The sequence below is a fragment of the Ornithodoros turicata genome, chromosome 1 (genome assembly GCF_037126465.1).
Source record: "Ornithodoros turicata isolate Travis chromosome 1, ASM3712646v1, whole genome shotgun sequence".
Taxonomy (NCBI): domain Eukaryota; kingdom Metazoa; phylum Arthropoda; class Arachnida; order Ixodida; family Argasidae; genus Ornithodoros; species Ornithodoros turicata.
Genome location: NC_088201.1, coordinates 207,276,709 through 207,303,757, shown reverse-complemented (window position 1 = coordinate 207,303,757; position 27,049 = coordinate 207,276,709). Strand labels below are relative to the sequence as shown.

The window sequence follows — 27,049 nt, the reverse complement described above, 5'->3', positions numbered from 1 at the left end:
AAAAATAAAGAAATAGAAAATACATTAATATAATAGTAATAATTAAAAAAACACTAAGCAGGCCGCGGATCGAACCACGGCCCTCGAAAGCTATAACCAAAATCGTCACCAGTGGGCCAACACCGCCCGTTGCTGTCGCTTTCAGGAATGAAGATACAGACGCTTCGCAGGCCACACTGAGTTTGTCAACACTTCTTTTGTCGCGGGAACAACATTGAAGCGGTCCACAGTTGCGCACAAAGTGGCAAAGCGTAAGAGACAACTCCACCTTTCATGTCTGACATGGGCACTTTCTGCAGAACCCATTGTTTTGGCCAAGTACGAGAAAAATAGCACAGCAATGCATTCTGCCACGAAGCCAACACGGCGAAAATAAGTCCTCCAGGAACAAAACTGTAACGTTCTTGCGCTTCCATTCCACTTGTACGCCATCGAAGGGCCTCTCACAGCAACACCCTTGTGTGGGCATTTCTTTCTAAAGCTCAGGCTCAACAGATATTCTTACAAAACCAGATGGGACGCATTGCTTCAATGGAGGGCAGTAGTATAGAGATAGACTGCATAATATTGGAGCGGCATAAGAACCCGAGCGGCATAAGAACCATGCGCTATAACGACCACTTTTTTATAATCCAAGATGGCCGATTCTAATCCAATTCTAAGCCAACACAATCCAGTTCTAAGCCAACACAATCCATTTGTAATCCAACACAAGCCAAATCCAAAGCCATCTGATTGGCCGCCATTAGCTCCGCCCACATCACGTTGATTGGCCACCGCGCCCAACTGATCTTTGAATGGCTGACCGTAGATCCGCTCCTTTATGGTAATTAGTTGGCTTGGCTCCGCCCAGTTCACACTGAGCGGCCCGTGCTAAGCCTTGACTGATCATTGATTGGTTGACTGTAGCTCCGCCCCGATATGCTAATTACTCGGCTCTGCCCCCACTTCACGCTGATTAGTGCATGCGTATTGCTGAGCACAGCTCCGCCCCTTTATGCTAATTAACCGGCTCCGCTGATTGGTCCATTCTAAGCCTACTGATCACTCTCCCAGCCCCCCCCCCTCTGATTGGCCGCCGCAGCCGCCGCCACCGATTGGCCCGTTCCAGGTCCACTGATTGGGGCCCGCTGAACATAGCCTTCATCAGCGCCCGGCAGACGGCAGCGACCCCGCTGCGGCTTTATCTCGGATGTTCAAACTTACCCGGGCTAGCGGGTGGCCTAGCCTTCACCGGCGCCCGCCAGATGGTGCGCGGATCGCTCGGCGGCAGCTTCAGATGGTTCTAACCTATCTCAGATAGCTCTATGAGATCGAACAGACAGGGAAAAAATACCTTTCAACGTTTATTGAGTACATGTTTGAGGAAAAGCATGGCAGTCTTGGAGAGGTTGATTCTTTTGATGCTGGGCGTGGTTCCACGGAAGTGACGGATCATGTAGACGTCTCCGGGACAGCGGCTGAGAAAAATTTCGTCCTCCGTGAGTTGGCACTTCCGCGTGCACTGGATATCTTCGTAGCTGTCGCTCACGTCCAGCGAGTGAAGGCACGTACGCAACGATCCAGTAGCGTTCCTGTCCAGGTTAATGCCGGACCGCATAGGTACCACTTGCCACTCTCTGATGGCCAAGATGTCGCCTGGGCATTCGTGCGCGTACGTGTGCTTATCCTTCTCCAGCTTGATGCTCGCCGTACAGTTGCCGGCATCCAGCGCCAGCGCGCACGAGACGAGCGAGAAGAGAACGAGGTGCCACATCCTTCCAGTGACGCAGTCCAAATGACACTACTCCTTCTCATCCACTGCATTATCTGTGCGGCGGGGGGAAAGAACGCTGGGTGAAATCCCTCTATCTACGTCATCCACTCAAGCTTACCATATTCGCAGCTTCCGTACGGGTAGGAGTCCCATCATTATAGAGGTATCGTTTGTCATCGTACGCCATCAGACTTCTTTTCACATTTCTGATGGTGTACATGCACTGTTTCTTTCCCACTATTGACACCTGTTCATGCGATACGCTGGCGTGCTTGAATAGGGTATCGCGGTACGTGTCATGGAGGAGGTGTTTGCGCACAATGTTCTTTTTGACCCCTTTAGCTCTTGCAATCTGTTTCCCCCCGGCTAATTTGATGGAATACATTTTGGCTTTCAAGCATACTACTTCCTCAATGGGTACGCTACCCGTTTCACTTTTGAACGCGCCAAGTCTACCGCGATTCCTCTCGCTGTACAGTGGATGATCACGATCGAAGGAAGACAAGTCTAAATGGTCGTCGGCGATCGCACGTAACTGATCTTCGTAGTCCTTGCAGAATAGGCCGAGGATCAGAGAGTCCGTGTCAAAGTAGCAGGTAATCACCGGACAAGTGAGCTTACTCAACAGGGTTTCATAGTAGAACGAGTACATGGTTAACTTACTCAGTTCTAAAATCGTGAAGCCAATCTGCAAGGGGAAATCGCATCGCACTTTTCTCTTGCGCATTTCGTACATGACACAATCGGGGGACAAAATTTCTATTCGCACATATTCCGCCTGACTCCCGAGGCGACTCGCCGTCTCCTCATCGAAGGCTACTCGAATATCTCGCATATTAAATTTATTTAGCAACGTACGCCCGAAGACCGCATTATTTGAGATTTTATAGAAATTTTTTTCGAACGTCGTGCTCGAGGCGACGCGTCTGGCAACATTGTCCTCAATGTAGGGACACAGGAATGGTGCCTGACGAAATTTTATAATTCGGTGAATTTTCGTTTCCCGCATGCCCAGTCTACAATAGAGCGCGAGCAGCACGTAATGAACGACGTACTCGACCTTGTCCTTGCACGTGAGCAGCAGCTTTTTGCTGTTCGCCGGCTGATACATTAACTCTTCGAGGAGCCCCCGCTGAAATGGTGAGAGCCATTCCTTCGGGACGACCGCCTTCTCGGGAGCCAGGGGGAAGTACCGCGTCAGCGCGTGGATAGATTTTGGATACTCCAAATCGCACACGTACACGTATCCCACGTCCGAATCTGTGGGATGACGCATAAAATCCACAGAGCTAAAATCCTCGACCCATTCGAAATCACCGACGGGGAGGTGCTTTATCATACTGAATCCGTAAAGATTGTTGCAATCTATGTACGATATGTACACCTCCTCTTTATCGGGATCATAGCCACTGCACAGCGGGTTGTTAGCCCGTAAATGGCGCCTGCTCGCCTGACAGAGTCCGCCTCTAACACCCGATTCAATGGTCCGGTACATGTCCTCGGCGATGATCAGCTCTAATTTTGCCTGCGTGTAATTTAGAGCGCATTGCCACGAATAGGATGCCAGCGAAACACAATGAAGCAATTCCAATCCGCGCGCGTCGTAGCACAGGCGCCGGAAGTGCTGCATTACGTCAGCATGTAACAGGGCATCCGTTTTCAGGTACAATGCATTATAATCCCTCAGATTCGAGCATCCAAAACGTTCAAATACGTGCGGCGCGTACTGATAGTCTTCGTCGCTTATATCCTCCCCCGTCAGATCGTTTCGGAAGGCGGATTTTGCCGGCAGAGCCAATTCGTCGTAGACCGCGAACGAGCTAACGTGGCTGTACGGGAATACACCTTTACGAAGCAAAATTTCGTAGTCGTCTCCAAATACCTGCTTCAGGCATTGGAACGCCTCTGCGCCCCCCATGGATTTGACGGTTTCCACGAGCTCTCCCAGCGACGAATTTAGGTACTGCATGGTATCTCTGAATAGGAAGGTGCCAATTTCGAACGATCGGATTTTTTCCATGGAACTGGCCACGATGAAGGGAGCTCGCTTCCACTCGAGAAGGTGAAATTCCCGCAGTAGTTCGGCCAAATCGTAGGCCAGATTGTGCACCATGATGGGCAGTTTTTCCCGCGTCGTGCACGCCACATTACAGGGGTTGCACAGCGTTGCGATGTAATTTGTCTCGCCGGCAGTACAACGCTTGGAATGGTCGTGGTGCCGGACACGGGGTAGATCTTGCGCGAACTCCCGCCCGCAGTACGCGCAGTGGGTGGCAGCTCTGTGCCGCGCTCGTTGTTCATCATTGAGCACCATTTCCGCGGGGCAGGCGTTCAGGGCTATCATCTCGTCCCGCATTTCCATCAAAGCTCTGACGCACTGCCTCACGGAATCTTCACCGTGGTGCGTCCTGATGCGCATCACCTTCGAGTCGTGGGTGCGCACGAGCATGGCACAGAAGCTCGAGGTGACGTGACGCTGCATGCCAACACCACTGGGCGCGAGTACGCTCTCCGTGTCCAACGCGACGACGTAGTTGTACTGCTGCTTGTACTGTATTTTAGTAAATTCTACAAAGTTTTTGCCCGGTTCGCAAAATTCCAATATAATTTCGTTTACGTCCGCGCACAGGCGAGGATGTTTCGCCATGCTCTCTTCCTTGTTAAAAGAGCGCGTGCAACGCTCGCACACGAAACGCCTGTTGTCTCTCGCCGCTCGAGAGACTTGATTCCGAAAAAATGTTCATCTACAGCAAATAAGTGAATTTTCTTTTCATACTCGAGTTTTGGAGGTCGCGACACGTGCACTCCCTGATCGACGTACTCGTATACGTACACGGATAGCTTGTTTTTGCCTTCGAATTCGTCCAGATCAGAGTAGGAAATGGAGAAGCGACTAGGCCACCAGTACTCCGCGGCATAGTTTTCACATTTTTTCCACGAATTACTTTCCTGCGGGTGCAGGAGGGCAAGCGTATTGTATTTAAAACACTCACCCTCCTTATGTGCCGGTAAATGAATATTCGTCAGCACGTTCCTGCGTTTAGCCAAATGATCGGGAAGTGCCCCTTTGCATCCGAATTTTTTAGTTTTCACCGCGGAAATGCATATTTGAACGTTTTGGACGTCGGTGGACACGAACCCACTCCCTTCCCGCTGATAATTTTCGACGCGTCCCGTGGACTCCTGAATCGCGTCCATCAGGGTATTCGCGACGGCTCCGTCGCTGTGGACTTCACGAGCAAACGCCATAAAGTGGGCTATGTGCGCGGTTAACCCCCCCCCCTCCGAGTTTCCTTCACCATTAAAACATCGGAACAAATGCAAAACCTAAAGGGTATTCTTTGCGCTCTCAATATGGCGAGCATATCGTGAAAGTGGCTCATTAAATATTGTCGCAAATCCTCTACTCCCTGATCGTGAACAGGTGCCAATAGTGTGAATCTTTTGACGATACCTCTAAATGCGGCGTCAGTCTGGAAGAAGGGCAGGAAGGATGTATCCACGTCGGGGTGCGATTGCATCACGTGAGCAGACAGTGTAGGAGGTGCGCCGTCCCGAGAATCGTCGTCGTCCGATTCATCCTCGATATCGTGAGGATCAAAAAAGCAGAACACACACCGAGGCACTGAAAATAAACGCGGATCCGTAAGAAACGTGCAACAAGTAAAGGAGGAAATAACTTACTTGTGAAGCGAGTGAAAGAAGACTGTTCCCCCCTGAGGCGATCGCGCGGATTATAAACCAGCATCCACGCTACAGGTGCCAACACGTCGGGGCTCGCTTGTTTCCACGCGGTCGTAAATTATGTGGCACCTCGAGGATGAGGCCGCGTTGGGGCCATCTGTTTAATATCAGAACGCGCGCAACCGCAATGGTGGGCATTCACCATCGAAGAAAATGTTGTGTCAAGGTAATGTAAATAGGTCTTCTCCGAGAAATTGGGTCACCTTGAGTCGGTTGCATGTTCCAACACGTTGGGGCCGCCTGTTTTATATCAAAATGCGCTTCATGGCCCAAATGAGTTTATACTATAGAACGGTGAGCTTTGTTTTATTCTCGGGGAAGTTGCGTCAAGGTAATGTAACGAGAAATTGGGTCACCTTGAGACAAGCCCCAACACGACGGTGCCATCTGTTTAATATCAAAAACGCGCTTCCACCCATCCTGCCGGGCCCTACCGAAAGAAAAAATGTTTCAAGGTTTCTCCGAGAAACTGGGTCACCTCGTAAATCATGTTTTCCGAGGCCACACGTATTAAACCCAAAAGTAAACTGTTGTGCTTGATGAGACAAGTCTATCTGAAGGAAAATATCCCCATGAGCCCACCTGCTCATTGCCGAAACAAGCTTTCTGTAACCAAAAACAAAGGGTTTGCTTATGCAGCTTCCAAGAAGTTCCAAATGTCCTTCGCGCGCGCATCATATATCACATGCTGTTCCTGAGTGATTGTGTAAACAGAATCGCACCACCCTTGCGCTCCTCCAGGGGTGCTTTATATAAAAGTTGCGATATATACAACTCATTTGAGGTCTGTGAAGCCGTCGGTCGACTCCCGGTGAAGCACAACGAGAAAGGTATGTTTCACTGTTGTCTTCAAGATGAGGAAAGTTAGGTAATAGTTGTCCTCATTTTCAGTTCATTTGGCGTGCGTAGAAACTTGCACTGAGAGATATGTCATCTATTTTCGAGAAGCTGGATAAACTAAAGAAACCCGGTGATGGGGACATTCAGAAAATGAGCACTGTTCCGAACAACGAAAAGCTCGACGTGTTGGACTTGCGCAAAGTGGACACTATCTATGGGGAGTCCGTGTACGTGGAACTCCTGATGGACAACGATAAACGCGTAAAGGTGTACCTACCCAGTCGTTTTAAGCGACTCACGGATGAATATTTGCAAGAAATGCGAGAATTACCAGATCTGAAACTAGAGAAGAAGGCCTGCTTTATGCACGGTATTTTGCTCCGTGGTGCTGGCGTGAAGCAAAATATCCAGGTAGCTTCTATAGCTATACAAATCATTATTCGTAATCATGGTCTGATTCAAGAAGACGGCTACGTTCTTGAAAAGCAAGCTGGCGAACGCGTTGACGGGGTAGACCTCGTCGTAGGTCGTCCGATCGCCAGCCTGTGTTTCCGGTAGCGAACCATCGTCACGTACGATGCGGACTTTCGTCACTATGTACGCAGAGTTCAAATCGAGATAGTGGTGCCCCAAATTCGAAAGCTGGAACTCTATGATGGAGGATATGTCAGCGACCGGGTAGAATACCTCATATTCCCCTTTTAGTATATGCCACTGCGTTCCCGGCACGGAAAATAACTGTGTTTCCGACTTGTCCAACAGAGGAGTGTCGGGATGTACGACGTTAATCGTGTCCATCTCGCAACTAAATTGTGGCCGCGCAACCAGCGTGATTTATGCCGTCGAAGACGTCCGGTTTTCTCCTCTTTCTTCGCCCGCCAGCCCCTCCGAGGTCGCGGAGAATTTCACGGCCCGTATCTTTCGCCGATCTTTTAAGCGCACTTCGGAAAGAGTCTCCCTCCGACAGATTTTTGGCCACGCGCTTAGCGGCCGCAACAGCCGTCTTTTTTAAGTAGGGCGATACGCGTTTAAAGAGTGGAATAGCGAAACGCCCGAGCTGAGAAAAGAAATTGCCTCCCCTCTGGTACAGGTGTGACCTGTATACCATTGGAACGCCAAATCCGTAGATTGGTACGGCTTGGGACAAAATATTACGTAACACCGGGGTTGCCGCATTTGTCCAATGGCGCGACACCTTAGCAGCAAACAGGAGCGGACACAAATATTGAGAGATGGATAGAATAGCGGGGCACCCGTTTCTTATTCTGTCACGTTCTGATATCGAGTAGGGGACGGCTCCGTGATAAAATATGCCAGTGCCGTGTTCCGTAAACTTTTGTCCCAAGCTGTACCGCTTTAGTGTACATGCTTAAAGTGCAGCGTCAGCGTCGATCTACCGCGATTTTGTAGCGGTAGCTTGCGACCCGTGTCGTCGCTTATGGAGACGGTGATTGAGGAAATTTTGCGCTGCACTAACTTAAAATACTGAACAGGTAGAAAGCTGAAACTCAGTTGTTCTTTAGTGCTATCGTATACGAATGGAATTAATTTCAGTATCGGATGCCGCCCGTTTCCCACTACGGAGGGCGTGACGAGATCCGTGTATATCATAATACAGTTAGTGGGAAGATCTATGGTCACTTCGTCGACGCCCGTATCGTTTTCCGTAAATACGGTTTTCGCTCCGAAACCCAGTAGGTACGCAAAGTAATCGGATAATGTAAGCGACACGTTTTCCCGCAAGCTCAACGAACACTTCCTCGCCCACGCATCGTACGTGAGCGAAGCCTCCGGCTGCAGACGCTCATGGATGGCGCTCACGAGAGTTTCGGGTGTTTCGTAGTAATTCGGTGGAAGTGAAATGCGCCGACTTTCTGTCTCTCGACTGTTTATGTGGATGCGGTACGTCTTCACTATGGGATTACACGTGATGCGCTTCCGGGATCCTTCAACATGGATGTGCTTCACCTGAATGAGGTCCAGGAACTCGGTCGACAAGTTGAAATTCGCCGGGAGAGAAAGCGAGTAAGTGTTGTCTTTGTATTCCACCCGTGATTCTGTATCATTCGTCGCTCTGAAGAATTCGTTGAATGTGTCGGTAATGAGCGATCGGGGTTCTAAAATTAGATCGTTATTGATCACTATCACCCGGCGAACTCGCATCATAACGGCTCTTTCCTCCGCGAGCGGTAACACGTTTGGGACGGCGCGTACTTTACCACCCTCCGGGTGATCTCCATCGATGTTGACGATTCCAAAGGCGAGATGCAGCGGTCTGTCGATTAGTTTCGCCGAGCGCACGCGCGACAGTAGCTTAAACACGTAGTGATCTTCCTCGTAAGTCCACTCTATCCCATATTCGGGGAATATTTTATTCAATAGCGTGTCCGTGTCTTCGAACGTGAGCTGTTTTGTTTGCCACTTCTCCGTTGATAGCGTTATCAGGTTATCAGGCGCTTGGTTCACGTTCAGGAAGCTGTTGGGAATGGAAAATCCCTGTAGACCGACGACGTACGAATCATCCAGGTGTAGTGGCTTATCTAACGCGATCGTGAAGTCATTCAGCGTGTTGGACGGGTACAGGTCCATGCTGGCGTTCGAGAGCAGGTACACGTAAAATTCATTTTCTGACATCGCTGGTGGGCACCCAAGAATCGTGATCTTTGGCATATCCGAACCAACGAACCAAGTAGTGCAATACCCCGTTAATTTTCTTCTTTCTAATCACCGCGGATATGAGTCGCTTATCGTACGAGGAAAGATGGTGGACGGGCTGCAGCTCCTGCTCGTACAATGATCCCAGTATTTCTTTTCCCGTCGAATCTTTCACGTACACTACGGGCGGATCGGTCTTTCTCGTTCGCGACACCTCGAACACTTCGGCCATCCACCTTTGATCGTAGCCTTTGATCGTAGCCTTTGGCGAACACGCCGCGATCTAACGCGAGCCTCACCTGGTCCCCCGCTTTATACTTGCTCTCGCGCGGGGTCGTCTTACGATTCAATCTGTTGAACAGAGCTACTTCATTTCCGGCGTTCACATTTTTCGGCTTTTCGCCCGTGACGGAGTGTACCGAGTCGTTATAGTCAGCCACTATCTTCGGCAGCGCGTTGATATAATTAAACTTTCCCGTACTAGTGAAATGCCTGGCTATTCTTTCTCTAATTGTTCTCTGCACGCGTTCACAGGAGGCCGCTTTCATTCTGCTTTGCGTGCTATAGTGATTTAGTAGCGACTGAAAGTACTGACGAACGGCGGAACCCCAAAATTCGCTCCCGCGATCAGTGAGCAAATTCTTCAGAATTCCGTGACGGAAAACTCGTTGGAAGGCTTTCTTTACGTCTTGCGGGCGCTTTGTGCGAATGGGGACCATGTACAGGTATAGCGATAGCGTATAGGTCGATAGCGTATCTATGACCGTTAGGATGTACCTGAAGCCCTTGTTAAATTTCTGATATTTACGCATATCGAGAAGGTCTGCCTGATATAAATCCCGCACGTGAGTTGCGATGATGGAGCGTCGCTTAAATTTTTTCTTCACTGGCTTGTGAAGGGTGTAAGCATCTTCTTTTTTCAGCTGTTCCACGGCTTCTGCACGCGTGAGCTTGTGATAACGTCGGTACCGACCCACTCCACCTAAGCCTTTCTCCTTGATCTTTCTATAGGGCCCCATATTTGCTCCAGCGAGCAATGCGGTGTATTTTCAGAGCGCTTATAATTTTCGATACTTTTTTGTACCAGCTGGGTTTCTTGATGAGCGTGCTACGACGTGCTAAGTAGCTCACGAGAGCCACAATGTTTGAGCGATTGATTCGCTTCCCTCTATATACTAGCACATTATCCGCCTGCCAGGTGAAAACTTTCTTCAATTCTTTTAGCACAGATTTCGCGCGTGCTTTATCAACGCCAGAGGGTAGAAGATTAAAATCGAATTGATTGGGTTCCGGTTCGGGCTCCGAATGGACAGGTTCCAGAGGAGGAGGAGGAGGATGATAGTGAGCACGCTTCAGCAAGTAATAGAGGGCTTCCAGTATTTTGCCCACTTTTACATCGTCCGAATCGTTAGATTTCAGAACTTCACCTATTTCTATTCTATGAGCCATGACCGATGGCTTTGGATATCGCTCGCCCGGCGACTCCCGCCACGAGACTTGTTAGCCCTGAGTGGAGCAGTGGAAGTATGGGAATGAGACCACCCCGTTGTCCCCTAATATATTTCTTCAACTGCCGGGGGCACTTATGAAGTGACCTGTAAGCGAGGAAGCGGAGGATTTTTTTGTCTTTCTTCAGGTTTTTATGAAGTTCCGTCGAAAGTGGGATATTTCCGCGTAGAATGTTCAGACAGATTTCCGAAAGGATTCGAATGTCGTCGCAGCTGAGCTCTTTAAGTAACTCTGCGCGGTGCGTCGGTTTGCTGGCGGCCAATACTTTGAGGAGAGTGAGATGTCTTCTAAGATTGGCCGTCATTTCGCGGGCGTAAACAGGAACTGCCGGTCGCGCGGTAAAATACCCGTTTGCAGGCTACGAGAGGGAGGTGTTTGCGCGTGCAGATCCACAACTAAATAACCGTGCGCCTTCTCCGTCGCCTGGTTATATGCGTCGAGAAAATAGGAAAGCCCCTGTTTCCCGAATACCTGACGTCCGAAGGTTTCGATCTGTTGTACGGACCGCGCATTCCGGAACAATACGATATAACTGGCGTTCAGCGATATCGTTCGAAAAGCGGCGTTATGATAGAACAAGGCTTGTGTGATCAGGATCACTGACGCATTCTTATGGTGGCTACCCACGTACAAACAACGACTCTACCTCCGATAGAACCCCCTTTTCCGTGATTTGATCGTCAATAACTATGAGAGTGGGATATCGCTCATCCAAATCTGCGGGTATCCGGTCCATAAACTCCACACCGTCGAAATCCTTTTCCCAGCCGGCTGCATACTTTCGTACTTAGAGTATCTTCTGCGGTGGAATGCTAAATAATTCAGGGTGTCTCATTATATTCTGCGTGAGCACCGTCTTCCCACACATGGACGCGCCGGAGATGAGAATTCGAGCAGGGTGCTGGAACTGCATGCGCATCGTGGAATAACTTGAGCAGACTGTGTAGCGAGGTCTGATGCATCTTTATTTTCATCCATAGCTCCTAGAGCGATTGATGATCGTCTCCAGGACTCTTATTTCTTCCTGACATAGTTCCTGAAGCTCGCGCAGTGATTGCTCCCTGTAAGCCGACAGGTACTCGTCCAAGATTTCGCGTATGATTTCCCGCAACTTGTTTGCGGTGATACGGGAGCGCAATATGTGGCAGCACATGTCGACGAAGTTCTCTCGCTCGTGTGACGCCTCGAAGCGGAACCGCGCGGAGTTGATACACCTGAGTTGCGCCATCTGGTGGCACGAGGTAAGTTTGGACGTATGAGATAGAGACATTGGGTTAGGACCATCTAAAGCGGAGACGTCTACATGATCCGTCACTTCCGTGGAACCACACCCAGCATCAAAGGAATCAACCTCTCCAAGACTGCCATGCTTTTCCTCAAACATGTACTCAATAAACGTTGAAAGGTATTTTTTTCCCTGTCTGTTCGATCTCATAGAGCTATCTGAGATAGGTTAGAACCATCTGAAGCCGCCGCCGAGCGATCCGCGCACCATCTGGCGGGCGCCGGTGAAGGCTAGGCCACCCGCTATCCCGGTTAAGTTTGAACATCCGATATAAAGCCGCAGCGGGGTCGCTGCCGTCTGCCGGGCGCTAATGGAGGCTATGTTCAGCGGGCCCCAATCAGTGGACCTGGAACGGGCCAATCGATGGCGGCGGCTGCGGCGGCCAATCAGAGGGGGGGCTGGGAGAGTGATCAGTAGGCTTAGAATGGACCAATCAGCAGAGCCGGTTATTTAGCATAAAGGGGCGGAGCTGTGCTCAGCGATACGCATGCATCAATCAGCGTGAAGTGGGGGCAGAGCCGAGTAATTAGCATAAGGGGGGGCGGAGCTACAGTCAACCAATCAATGATCAGTCAAGGCTTAGCACGGGCCGCTCAGTGTGAACTGGGCGGAGCCAAGCCAACTAATTAGCATAAAGGAGCGGATCTACGGTCAGCCATTCAAAGATCAGTTGGGCGCGGTGGCCAATCAACGTGAAATGGGCGGGGCTAATGGCGGCCAATCAGATGGCTTTGGATTTGGCTTGTGTTGGATTACAAATGGATTGTGTTGGCTTAGAACTGGATTGTGTTGGCTTAGAATTGAATTAGAATCGGCCATCTTGGATTATAAAAAAGTGGTCATTATAGCGCATGGTTCTTATGCCGCTCGGGTTCTTATGCCGCTCCAATATTATGCAGTCTATCTCTATACTACTGAGGGCAGCGAGTACGCCTAGAAGCCAACTTTAAGAAGCTGTGTACCGCACTTCTGGGAATGCTTTTGGAAGTTATTATTAGTGTGTGCAATATAATTACGTGAACATGCACTGTTGTGTTGTCAGACCGAACGGCAATTGGCGATAAATAAAAAGTATACTGCTAAAATGTTCTCAGATACGTTAACACAAATGAATTCATCGAACAGTGACATCTTAATAATTTATATGACAAGAGATAACGCTTCAAAATTCGTGTTCCACCCGCGGGCGCATAATGTACCAACCATGCTCTCAAAATTATATATAACTCAAGAAATCAGGTCAAAAGCAGTTACTAAATCTAAATAAGCAGAGATAAGTTCAACTGACGCGTAAAGGTAACTTCCCTGCTGCACACCGCTGCAACGCGGAGAAGCCACTTTGACCGTTTCTGAATTTTGGCATCTGGGCCAAGTTTGCCGTACAAGGGAACCGCAGACGATTGAGTGACTCTGGTACTTCTTCTAAACGTTGAATTTAGAGGTACCCTACAACGCATATCCACGGGATATTACAGTGCATCATACATTACCAAAGATATTAAGCGATGAAATCGTTTCCTGCGTGAAAATCCCCATACCCCCCATGTATTCACGGTCCGAAAAGCGGGATGACTGGGGAACCAAAAGTATTTCATGTATAACGATATTTTTCGTTTGTATAAGCTTAGAATAGATGTCTGAACGTGTATCCTCGGGAATATTACGATACCTTGGATAGAACAGCTACTACAGCACTTTTCTATTGTCTTGGCGGCAAGTTTCACTCAATGGTCGCGAGAGGGCGCAAGGCGTCGCTGTCCACGAAAGCTGGAAATGCTTTCATCGGTGGGTCATGAACATACCAAGCCCCAAACCAAGAAACAGATTTCGTGTCCTTCCTTGTTTAAAAACCGCACCAAAATGTGCCACTTTTTTAAGTATCTGAATCGGACGTCCTTTTGGCCGTGGTAAAACTGCCTATGTGTAAATTGTGTAGAGGGCAACCACGGAGTAAAGTAAGACTGGAGATGAAACTGCTCTGGGCAGCCAGCAGCAGCGCATGGCCTGATAAATCTTCTGTCGGGAGAGAGAGGGTGGAAGTGGCATGAGCCATCTCTTGCATACTGACGGAGATTACGATCAAGTAAGCTGGAAAGCTTGCGCCACTAGGGCGTGCATAACGCAGAGAAATGCACCAGCTACCCATCCGTATGCCCATCGTCTGCTCAAATGTACACATGCAAGGAGAGTCACTAAGAGGTCTGCCTGGACAGATGGTGGTGGTGTCATCTTCTGTCACCCTGAAGGTGCTCGGCTATCTTTATCGGGGTGTGGGGAAGGGACAAGATTCGCCTCCTGTCTTGTTTTATTCTGTGATCCTAAGGGCGGGTTCACACCAGGGACGAACCCCCGGGATAAGTGTGCTTGGCGCGGTGACGCCACGTAGACGGAGGAGTCAACGTCCCTGTCGAGCATTCACACCAGTGTTGCCAGGTCTACTGGAATTTCAGTAGATCTACTGGACTTCGAGTCGGTCTACTGAAATACTGAAAAAAGAGATCAAAACGCACTTAAATCTACTGATTTTTTGCCTGAAGCGTGGTTTTACATAGCGAACTTCAATTTACGTTTGCTGGCGCTGTCGCATCGTAGTCCGCGTACGAGCGAGAAAATCATGTACTTTCGACATAGTGAGGGGTCTACGCGTTATGTGGCATCTGCAAGCAGTCACCTTTAAAAAAGCGAGCAGCTGCCCAAGTAAAACAATTCATAGCAAAAACATTGCAGAAGTATATGCCACATGACACCCGGTAACGCATCAAACGTGAAGACAATTTCCGACGAGCTTATGTTTCCGTCGTTAGGAAGTTTTGTTGTAAACCTCCTCTGCTTTCCGCATTGGAGCGCGTGCGTGGAACGAATATTTTCTTCGGTGAACCTCATGAACATCTTTCGACAGAAACTATCACTGGACTGCTGCACACGAAGCGACTGTTCGGAGACAAGAACTTCACTGTGACTTGATAGAAGCTCCGAATATGTATGAGCGAGAGTACGTGATCGAATGGCGGTGTGCAAGCACGTTTTTATACTGTGTACACCAAATTACACGTATATTTTACTTATCCTATCGCCTATATATCGTGGTAGTTCGTGCTTATTTATCATATAGCCCTCTAGTTAGTTCGCCGTGGAGCGTTTGCCCTTGTTTTTAGTACAATTTTCTGGCGCCGACTTCCAGAATTTCCGCCTAAGTGACCTGGCAACACTGATTCACACGGGACGAGGGATGGGAGCGGATAGGTTCGCCTCCAGCAACACACTATCGGGATATTTTAGTCTGCGTGAACAAGTGTTCTCACCTTTCTGTACTGTGGTTCAACAGAAAAATGGACGTTTGCCACTTTGAGGTACATACAATTCTATAAATTCCACAATGCAGGACACCATCGCATCAGTGAAATAAAGAAACCGTTAAAGCCGATGACAACAGATATTTCGCGGTTGACGCTTTTGCGTACGAGAAGGGTTACCGTGCTACGGAATCATAAAATGTCCACTTGGATGAAAAGAAAGAGCTCAAACTGCACTACTGTATCAGTTCAGTCAGCTCTCAAGTCCGGACCCGTACTAAGAGCTCGTAATCATAGTTTGCCTGTTGCTGTGCTCTAGTGAATAACATATTTGGAGATACACTGACTCGTATCAAAACCCTTGTTTCGTGAAGACCCGTACACGATTCCTCCTTTTTATTACGCGATCCTTGGAATCCCCTCTGCTTCAGCGGTCAGAGCTGTAAAACAGCCTATCGAAAGAAGACAAAAACAGCCAAAAGACGCTGCTCCGTCCTCGTGTCACCCGGGAACCGTTTGTGGGTGGGAGGCGAATGGTCTGTGGTGGTATTTCCGTCCCCCGTCACGTCCGCAAACCGTTCGTAAAGAACCTTGTGGACACACTTCAAGAACTCGATGAACGTATCTGGTTTCTCCCGACTCGAGGCGTCGGCTTCTATCAACATTTCTCAGACCGCCAGATTTTCCATTTTTGTAGGATTAGTCAATCGCTTTTTTACGCGTTGTGTGCTGTCGTAGGAGACGCGGCACACAGCGGCAGCCCTGATTGAGCATTATACCAAGGATACTTATTACAACCACCACCACTTTATTTTAAGACGATGAGTGGGGGTTTTATCGCCAGAGGTGATACCCTACCCCATTGCTGGTGGTGATGTAGGGAATGAAATGGTGGGCCCCTTCGCAATAAGGATCGAAGTCCTAATGTGTGCAAAAAGGTCAAAAGAGCGTTGATCGCAGAGCGTTGGTTGGCTGCATTCGGCCGGGGACCAAACAATTCTTACAGGAAGAAGGGGACGAGAGTCTGCCTGAGTACGAGACCATGAGGGATGGCGCTTCGAGAAGGTTGGTAATGGGAGCAATGATGAAGAATGCGCTCCGCGTTCTCTAGAGCACCGCAGTGACAGCATCTGGGACAGCCAACTTGTCTCAAGCTAATCGCTAACAGCTTCTCAACGCGAAATAATTGGAAAAGTCAATCAGAATTGCCATTTACCAAAGTGCAAAGTTGCGGTAGTTGGTGTGACATTACTGGTTTAGGCTGCCAAAGGGAACTTCAATGTCTTTCAGCATGGTGCCGATTGAGTCAGCTCCCCTTCTTGTCTTCTGCGGAATTTGATTATCTAACTGAGAGTCGCACAGATCGTGATATCGCCGTTTGAGTTGCTAAACCTGCTGTCATTGCTGTTGACGTCATCATATCTTGTAGTTCAGATGTTTTTGTTTCCTTGTATTAAATTCGCCAGTTGAGAGTAAACTCTTTCTGCTGTGGTGTCTCCTAAACCAGTAATGGCTATCTACCAATTATCCTGCTAATAAATCTAAGTCAGCGGTGTTTGGACCAGTCGTGCCGATGTTTCCGTGGCAGGATCAATGCACGTACCTTACACTGCAACCATACAGTTGTCCCATCGAAAATATTCGCTACATAGCGACCAGGTACTTCGTGCCAAAACGTGTGGACAAAAACACACCCCACATAATGAAGTCATGACTGTTATGCTGACGCATTTTGCTCATTACTTTTGACATTTAGCCACGTCTCACAGCATTGTGTTACAGCATTAGGATATTTCTGCCAAGAAAATCCACTTAATGAAAAGTCATCCGCAAAAAGCCCTCTGTTAGCGGCTTTATTTTCTCAGTAACACCATTTTTATGCATTAGTGAGAAACAGTAATGGTCCTAATGCTGATCCTTGAGGCACACCTGGGTGCACATGTAACAAGGGGGGAAACATTTCGTCACGTATGATAGACCGTAGCCTATTATGTAAACACGAATGGTAACAAGGTCCTCATGGCCCGGTCACCGTAACGCACCATAGTACACCATGGTATGCGTCAAGAACACACAAGCACACATCCAATATTCATCTATAAAACACATCAGCAACAGCGGCCACCACAATTTAAGAATAGGGCCGCCATTAGCTTCTTCCGGCTGCTTCAGCTCAGCTTCTGTGTCTCCTTTGGCCTCCAGCAAAGGTTCCTTGGTCTTCCTCCGTTTCAAAATTTCTTCCTGCCTTTTTTTCCTCTTCTTATCTTCGCTGTGGTTTATCAACATTGCCCTGACGTCATCCCGCACGGCGTCCGTCAAGAAATAATTGATCGCGATTGGTTCGCCCAGATTCCACTCTTGCGCAAACTCTCTGGGGTCTCTGGCAGGGATCGGAACCGGTATTTTTTCGGTCCGGTTCGGGTTCGGGTTCAGGCATATTGGTTCGGTTCGGGTTTAGCTCCTTTGAACCGAAATTATCAGCTTGAACCGGTTCAGGTATATCGGTTCGGTTCGGGTTCGGCTCAGGGAGAACCCCCTCCCCCGCACACACACAGACAAAAAAAAACAGTCAGCGGTCGGGACATTTACAGGGATTGGAACCGTTACTTTTTTCGATCCCGGTTTAACCGGTTCATGGACAGTAATTTTGCTATATGTAAGCGAGCTTACGCTCACCGTACACGGTTGTAAGAGAAAAGATGTGAGATGATCGTTTCAGGTGAGTCAAAAAAAGGTCGGCCAGTAGTAGTACAATGATCCCACCTCTGAACCGATTCCCGAACCGGTAACCGTGTGCAAATTTTTCGGTTCAGTTCCGGTTCGGTTCAGGACAAGCAAAAAAATTGTTCGGGTACGGTTCGGTTCGGGTTCCGAAGAAAATAACGGTTTTTTCCGGTTTTCGGTTCGGGTTCAGTTCCGGTTCCGATCCCTGGTCTCTGGTGGCCAGGTCGTAGCCCGTTTCCGTCTTGAACTGTGCAATGTCGATGACTCGAGTCCCCTGAGAGTAGAGGAGGAAGACCAGAGTGTGTGGACGTCCAGAGGTTGGAAAGGGACCGCTGTAGAGGATCAGTTCGTCGCCAGAGTACACGTCCTCGCTGACGATGTTCACCACCAGCCAATACTGCCAGAACATGAAGGTGATGTCCGTAAGAAGGAGCGTGTACAGGTTCCCTTCTTCCATGGGGAAATAAACGTTCAAGGGTTCCAGCCAGAGTCGTTGAGCTACGAAAAAATTGTCCATTAGGATTTTGCGGCCGTAGCCGTAGTCGACGTTGATTAGTTGGTTCGGTGCGTCGGTCAAGAAGTGAGGTATGACGCCGTCTCTTGTTAGGTTTCCTCTGTAAGCGTCGAAGGTACCTTGGGGTCTGCCGCTGTCCGCGAATAGGCCATGTGCTTGGGAGTGGCGCTGCGAACGACATTGAAGGGTCAGGATATTTCGAAATGTCGCAAACCATTGTTTGCCGCTATGTGCCGCTTTTTCATTCACAACACGAAATAGGGCCTAAAAGGTTCTGGCGATGCTACGAAGGTCATATTAAGTATTGAGAGCTGGTGTGCTCGAATCTTACCACAGCATGTGCTGTCTTAGGAGAGCCGAGTTTTCGAGCACAATTTGAAGACGTGTGTTGCGGTCCTCAAGTCGGACCAGAACTCAAAATTGGGGACCAGAACTCTAAAAACCAGGGCACATGAGGGCCGCGAAATGTACAATGTCTCCCTGCCAGGTGTGGAGCCGTCGGACGGGGTCACGTGGACGGAGTCCAGGCAGTAATATGAAAAGAAGATTGTGTTCGGGATTCGGAAACATCTACGTGACCGACGCGATAATGTTTTGCAACGTTTCACAGTCTAGTTCGCCATATTTCTCTTGAAATGAGCGCACATGTTAAAAAGAAAACGAGTTTTAAAGATCCGTGCTGCCTCAGCACCCATGGAAGCTCCAGCGTGCATGACATCATTGTGACCTAAGTAAGGCACACAAGTGGCTCGCAGCCAACACCACCTAGACAGAGAAAGTCTGCGCATTGCCTCCTCTCCCTCTTCGGGTCGGAATTACCTCGAGTCGGAATTCGTCTGCTACTGCGATACACCGTTCTGCGAATTCAGGAACCAGCAAATGATTGCAGCTCATCTGCTATTCGTGATTGGCTACAGCCGTTCAAAACACGACCCGGATTGGTTGACTCTTAAATGTTACGTTACGTTGACGAGCGAGCGCGCAAGCTTTCTTATCTAGGTGGTGCTGGCGCAGCGCAGGCTATTGTCTTCTAGCTCGTTTGCTTTTCGTTCGCACAACAGTATGCGGATAAATGCGCCGACTTTCGCTTATCAGTGTGCGAACTCTGTCGCAACCATGGAATATGGTGTTATGTTCCCGGCCGTATGAGAACCTCGGAATGACATTGCGTGAGATGGCCACAGACTCTCGGCAATCTGCAGACGCCCGCCCTCCCATCGGTCGCCAGAGGGCGTTCCCTCATTGGATTTGTCCGTGTGACGTTTTCTTCGATTTCCAGAGACGAAAACTCATCATGTACACTCAATATCGGACATCTGCCTCTGCCATGCGTAACCTCAAATGGCACAAAAACTACCTCACTAATTCGCGTCGGACTTTCGAGTTCGTTTTCGGTGATGAACGGGAAGTAAGAGGGTACTATAGTTTCGGAATCGGTGATGACGGACCCGGCAGTCCTATTGGGGATGCGGTGCTCAACACTAACAACACCGACTATCCTCTGGATGTACGAATAATGTCGTAACGGATTAATACGTCCTACGGCTATCCATCAGGTATCCACCGGACATACGAAACCGTTACGACATTATTCGTACATCCAGAGGATAGTCGGTGTTGTTGGGGAACTGTGTCCAGCGTACTACAATTCTTCATCGCCCATGCGATACAGACTCTAAGCTACCAGGAAGCGTGCCTAAAATTGTGACGTTAACTTACGTCATCGCCCGCGGAGGTTTGTTTGTGCCGTTTCACCCTTCTGTGTTCAGCCGTCAGGGAATCTGCAGATAATATTCTTGTAACCATAGGTTTTTGAAAGCCAAGGCTTCTCCATAACGCCTTCAACTTCATTCCAACTCTTTGCAAGATACGCGGCAGTTTACCAACAGTCCTGCCGGAGGACTTAACGTCGCCCTCATCGTAGACGTATTGACGATGGTCCGCAAGAGGAGAGTACTTGGCGACGACGTCACGTTTGGCTATTCTTTCCTCGTGCGCGTTGACGGTGGTCCACCGGACGTCTTCATGCTCTTTGAGGAGGACCATGTACGGACGTCCCTGTTTGATGTCCAGCTGCACGGTGGTTAACAGCGCTCCTTGATATTGGTCCATGCTAGTCTCATTAACGGCTTCGCTATGGTTCGATGTGTGGATGAGATGGTCTGGAAGCAGAGCAGTCATCGCCGCAGAGATGAGAAAGTCCGGGTTAAGGATGACGAATGCGAGCAGAGGGGCAAGCATTGCTGCTGTCAGAACGCAGACGAGAACGCGAGCACAGAGCACGAGGATAGACCATTGGACATTTTTCGTTTTTTTCTTGATGTGACACATATCCATAGGAAAATGGACCATTTCCACGCGTCGCTCCTGGCGGAAAGAGACGACATGATGAGAAGACGACGAAGCAATGATGGCAAATCAACACCACGTGGGCGAAGCTGGCATTTTTTTGCTAAAATAGCAGGTTGACATTTGTTCTCAGTGGTATAGCCTGATCCTGTGGAAGCACACAGCACGTGATGCACCCCAAAAACTGCACGAGAGCTTGTTAAGGCATATTCATAACACGCGTTGCTTTTATGCCAACTATCATGGCGACGTTCGTACAGTTTCACGCAACACATTACAGGCACTGCGAAAGCTTCGAAGCGCATGCGCACACACAGGCAAAGAGAAAGATGATGGGGACTATGGCAGGCCATATGGGGACTGAGAGCGTGACACTTGAGTTGTTCCTCGACGTCCACACGAAACCACCTTTCTTCACGCGCCCAACGGCGTGAATGCAAAGCTCCCGCTTTACTGCGTGATGCCTTTACAGTGGGAAACGGAAGAACCATACACCGACATTTATGCCTTTCATGTTTCGGCCGTTGACACATCATAGGCATTGCGCGAAAAAGCTTCGCCACCTCGCATCACAGTTTTCATGCACACAAATATGGCGGCCGCCGCCAAAAGCGGCTGGGCATGCGCATATGCGGACCCAGAAATGGTGTATTGACCACGGACCATAGTTGAATAAAGACGAAGCAGAAGGAGAAGTACTGATGTCGATGTTGACGAAAAACATAAAAGGGAGATACTGTATATAAGTGCTTACTTTCGCGGTCTTATAAGTTCGCGAATTCGTGTGGAAGGGGAAGGTGTGGAAGCGAAAATGGCGGGATCTGGGAGATCGGAGGATCGTGTGACACTGCCGACAGTGAACAACGAGACTTAGATGCTGGCCTACCCAGACAGAACACTATCTCCTCTGGACGTCCTAAATAGATACCAACGTCCATGTCCAGAGAGGTGTGTCAAGTGGACATCTCTGGGAGCTATATGGATGACGTCCCTAGCCGTACATCCGTAGTATGTACCGTAACGGCCCGTTGAAGAATTGTCCCAATAGGGTCCCTGACTGGATGTTACATGAAGCATTACCACAGGAGAGGAGGAACATGGCAAGATCTGTCGCGGCGTGAGTTCGACTTTCGAGGAACCAACTGAATGAATCAAATCAAAAGCAGTAAGAAACACAGACGTTATCGGCATAGTGAGTTAAAGCAGTTCATCAGTCCTGTGTTATTGGTACGCGCAATCGCATTAAACTTAAACACCCCACTCCTGAATTGGTGGAAGCCTGTGAGACAAGCAGTATATAGTATTAGTTTCCACTTTGGAAAGACGCCGCCAACTGAATAAAGTTTTCCCACACAAAAAGCTATGCCACTGCCTTTCTAAGTTATCATCACGGTATTAAGAGCTTATGTATGAGAGTCTTTACTTTTTAAAACTTCGTGCGCATTGTCCGTAACGGACATACAAGAAACAAACAAAGAGGAGCAACAAAGAAAGATGCAGTGGCCGAAGCTGAAATAAAATGGCAGAAATAAACGCCTAGAGGCCAGAGTAAGAATGTGTCCACTTACGCAGCAGCTGAATAAATCAGCATCGATAATAATGATAATAATAAAATACGGCAGCAGATAATAATGAGAAAATACGGGACCTGAGCGCGCACGCAACTAAGTCTGTGCAACGTCCTGGCATCACCGTGTAACTTTCTTTGAGGACAAACGACGGATATTTGTGGGAAGTCCAAACCGTGGCCACTCGGAGATGTGGGGGGTTCTTCAGACGTTCGTCGGAAAAATGTCTGTCTCCCAGGGAGATCGGAATTTCCGGGAATGGATATCCCCAGGAACACCACGGGAAGTTTTGTTCCGTTTGGGTTCATCTTGCTCTCTTTCCATCAGCGCTCCTCATAATGCCTGCACGGGTAAAAGCGTACAAAGAACAGGCACGCCTTACACGTCCACTAACATATTAAAACGGCAAAAAATCATAAAGACACAGCGTGAACTGCTACAGATGCGCGTCCGTCATCCTCGCAGTTCGACGTTTCATAAGTGAATAATTATTCCGCTGGCGGCTGCCGGAAACGTTTCCACTTTCGTGCATTGCAATCTTGCATGCATTGATGGAAAAACAATAGCTTCAGCTGGAAGGCGCGATACGCAGTTACCACGGCGCCTCTACCTCTGAGGAGATATTCAAAAACATGTGAAATTAGGCGAACTATTTTGGAGCGCGGATGGGGAAACGTGTGCTACGGCGCCCCAAAAGTATCATCTCATTACTTCAGTTTCAGTTGGGGATGATCGTGTCTCATTCGTTCGCATTAGGTCAACTCATTCAATTGGCTTTGCATTCCTTGTATTGGTAGAGTTTCTCGTCAAATCAATTGGAAATCAGCATTTCTCAATTCCATAGTAATGAGTAATTCCATTTCTCATTGACATCCATTAGACGAATTCCTTGAACTGGCTTCTTATTCCCTGGGTGCGATCTTCGCACCACAATTGGTAGTACACATTGTCGCGAAGGCTCCTTCCTTGCAAGACTCCTAATTGACTCGACGAGAAATACTCCGCTTATACACATTTAACGAATTTACCGTCTGATTTCACATTGAATCTTCTTGCAACTGCGGGGAGAATTCATTTGGATCATGCCCCATCTATGCCCAGCAAGGATTAAATCAGCGCATAAGACACTTGCCACAACACGGTCCCCGACTACCGGTACCGTTCACCGCACAAACCGTGGAGGAAATAATGACATAAACAGACAAACAAAAATCTCCGCGTTCCATGATGTTCCAAGACACGTCAGCAACGGCGGACAGGCTAGGCTACACGTTATTGCGCTGACATCAGCGTGCACTTTCACGCAATACGCAATGCCTTATATGGGACTTTGTACTCCTTTTTACATATACATTGGCTGCTCCTTGCGTTTCCTTCCTCCATATGGGTAGAATGGCTGCCGAAAGCTTCTTGGTTGGATTCTCTGGCGCCTTGGACTGGCGCCCCATGCAGTTTGTTAATTTACCTTCTGTAAGGTCGTGCTCGTTGTGCAACGTGATTCCGGAGCTGACCCATCTGCTGGACTGTTCCCACGCTGTGTGCCAACTCTGTTATCAAAAGATCCTGGAAACCACCGGGCGGTGCCCGTTGGATGATGAAACGGTCCAGGAATGCAACGTTGGAAGATTGTCTCTCCAGCCCAGTCAGGTGGACAAATTTAATGTGCTCTGCTGTAATTCCACACTGGGTTGCGGCTTCGTTGGTCCCGTAGCGCTAGCAAAGCGTCACCTGTTACGCGAATGTGATTCTCACGCCGTCACGTGCAACGGATGCAGTGCCAAAGCGCTTCGTCGTGACATCGTGAGCCATATCGCGGAGCACCAGTGTCAGAGTGAATCGTCCGTGTCTGTAATCCGCCCAATGAGCGCCGATGTGTATGACATCGGGCGAAACATAACCAGATCTCTGGAGTCCTTAGCCGTGAAGCTGTGCGCTCTGGAAGGCCGACTCAATATTAATACAGTTTCCATCGATGAAGCGAGAAAGTCTGTCGCGAGAATTGGGAAGCAGATGAATACGCTCTGCGTGGACGTTAACGACTGTATTATTCCACACATGGCCGACCGGTCAACGCTACAGAAGGACAACCGTGATGCAGTTGATAAGCTCGCCAAAGAGGTGGGTGAGCTGCAGTGCTCCTCTCAGGAGGTGATGACCTTCATAAACGCCGAGAGAAAACAAACCGGGAAACCCACCCAGCCCGAACGTCCGAAACTGCAACCCAGTTTTGAGATTGAAAGGAGACGGGGACCAGCCCTTTTTCGGATAATTTTTGGTCCCAACTGGTAAAGGAAGTGAACTGAATTAAACCCCCACTGAAACGTACAACCTTCGTTTGATCTTGCGGCGACAATAAATGACAAATATAAGTCGACGGTATCATTTCCTAGCCGGTGGAATGTGATGGTGGTAGGGACAAAAACACCATCGACCGTCGTTACACCAGCTTGCTTGCGTTTTAACACTCTCTCAAAATATTAATGGCTTAGCATTAGGAGTGTCAAAATAGAAAAAGCCGTGTGTGTGTATAAGATGGTGAAGCCTCACCAAGACAGTGGTATAAGTGGAGATGGAAAGGGGATATTAGGGGGTAAAAATGGAGGTAAATCATTTGAAACTGAATTTGTCGAAGGCAATTAAGAGTAAGAGCAATTGCGCTAATTAAAAGCAATTCAAACAAGAAAGTTGAGTTTAAGGGTAATGATATACATAATGAAGACAAATATGAAATGGAATTAAAGAATACCAAAGGTAACTGCATGTTACGAGTAGTAGTTACTGGACACAGACTGTCCGCAACTCTACAAGGCTTCTGGACACGTTTAATTAGCAATTAGAGCTAATTGGGACTCCCCACATCAATCAGGACCCACCAGGGAGTCATCACACTAATTGGGGAGCATCTAGGACGTGTCCAGACCACCCTGTGCGTTGCGGACAATCTGTGTCCATAAAAAATAAAAAAATAGGTAGAGGTAGAGTGGAGTGAAGGAGTTTAGTTGAAGATCAACGACGCCATCTTGAAGGAGCGGCCCGGAAAGGCCGCTGACCATCGCCGGGCGACGGAGCACAGAGGCAGGTTGCAAAGCATCCCAGCTATGACCACAAGTTCCGGACATCCTGTGACGTCAGCTGTGACGTCAGCTGTGACGTCATCATGGCATGTCTGGGCAAGTTAGGACAGCTCTGGACATGCAAGGAGAAAAACACTCGTAATACAGAGGCTGGGAAAGCAACAGTATGCAAACCATCGATAGCTAACGAGAAAAAACAATTAGTTACACAACAAATGAGCCCACCAGAACAGGAGCGCAGAACGATGCGACTGCTCCATCCGAGAGGCAGGCAGAGAACTGACTCGTAATGGTTTTTTTTCTCCTGTATAAAGCCCCGCAGCTGCATCCCCTAGCGGTTACTTTCTCAACTAATCTCACAACAAAATTATTAAGAATTACGCCAGCGCTACTCCCGTTCCCAAGGCAGAAGATGATAGAAAATGCCGGGGATGCCCGGTCAACAGCAACCAGCACCCGACGTGCACGGGCACGAAAATCGCAAACAAAGCGGGAACAAAGTTGACGAAAGCATTAGTTACACAACAAATCACCTCACCACAGCAGGAGCGCAGACCGATGCGACTGCTCTCCGTGACAACCAGCCAGAAACTGAGCGAGCACGGGGAGCGCACGTCTGCTTTCTGCGACAGCCGGAGAGGAACTGACTGGGGCGCCGCTCCGCGGCCGCTACGCATACGCGCTCCTAGCGCCCTCTGGGGCGACCACCTCCGAGAGGCTAAGAGTGAAGAGCATTCCTGCGCCCCCTGCTGGCCATTCTCATTGGTCGTGAGGCTAAGAGAGAAGAGCATTCCTGCGCCCCCTGCTGGCCGTTCTCATTGGTCGTGACGTCATCCTATTGTCTCAGGGCTACCCTGTTTTTTTCCACTAATGCTCCTTTGGTCAATCTACAATGAAGCCACAGTATGACGTCATCATGCACCTGCATGGCTCAAGGACGCGTACGCTCTAGACAGGGGACCTATTATTTATTGAATCACTATCCCATGATTATTTCATTTATTCTTCTATAACGATTGAATAGGAAACTATTGCAGTAGAGCACCATGCATAAAAGCTGATCGTAGGAATTCCAAAGTCTTACTAAATGAGACTTGCAAAAGAACAAAATATCCTAACACGTAACTCCATCAACGGCAAATAAGAGGACTAGGCACTCCACAAATCAACACAGAGTACGGGTAAACAGGAGCGCAGAACTCAGGGCAGCACTATCGTCAAGACAACAATGTTCCTTGTCAAAAAAGAAAAAAAATACAAAACGTCAACACAGGAAAGCATGCATATCGGGGCATGTCAGAACACGTCAGGACAAATTGTACGACTGCTGGACAACAGAGGAAAACAAACACTTGAACTGAGTGAAAAAGACACTCACCATCATTTTTCCCATTCACAGCATTCCCTCATTGTAAATCCGCTCATCACAAAATCCACCTGCATCGTCGAGCACCATTCACCAGTGACGAACCACACATCCGCACCCCATCAGAGGCAGACAGAACCCCACCGAAGCTACGTCCTTCCACTGACGGCCAACGCCAGGAGCAAAATTTGCGTGTCCAGACCCGTCAGTGTCCAAGGGAGAAGTGAATCCTTGCGCCCCCTGCAGGCCGTTCTCATTGGTCGTGACGTCATCCTATTGTTTCAGGGCTACCCTGTTTTTTTCCACTAATGCTCCTCTAGACAAGGTCAACCTGAAACAATGGTCTCGTGGTATGACGTCATCAAGCAGGTG

At 48.8% G+C, this 27,049-nt stretch overlaps 1 protein-coding gene across 4 annotated transcripts in view; it reads right to left on the bottom strand.

Moving 5' to 3' along the window:
* Positions 1-24,024, bottom strand: part of LOC135379003 (FH1/FH2 domain-containing protein 3-like) — a 246,977-nt gene extending 222,953 nt beyond the window's left edge. For 3 of the 4 annotated variants that reach the window (XR_010418667.1, XR_010418668.1, XM_064612228.1), the window contains exon 1: positions 23,749-24,024. Coding sequence is in view for 2 of the 4 variants with exons in the window: in XM_064612228.1 (XP_064468298.1) it covers positions 23,749-23,752 (4 nt within the window). In the remaining 2 variants the exon portion in view is untranslated. Of the gene's footprint in view, positions 1-20,039; positions 20,688-23,748 lie in introns of all 4 variants that reach the window. The other variant, XM_064612226.1, reaches the window with a different exon arrangement.
* Positions 24,025-27,049: the final 3,025 nt, after the last annotated feature.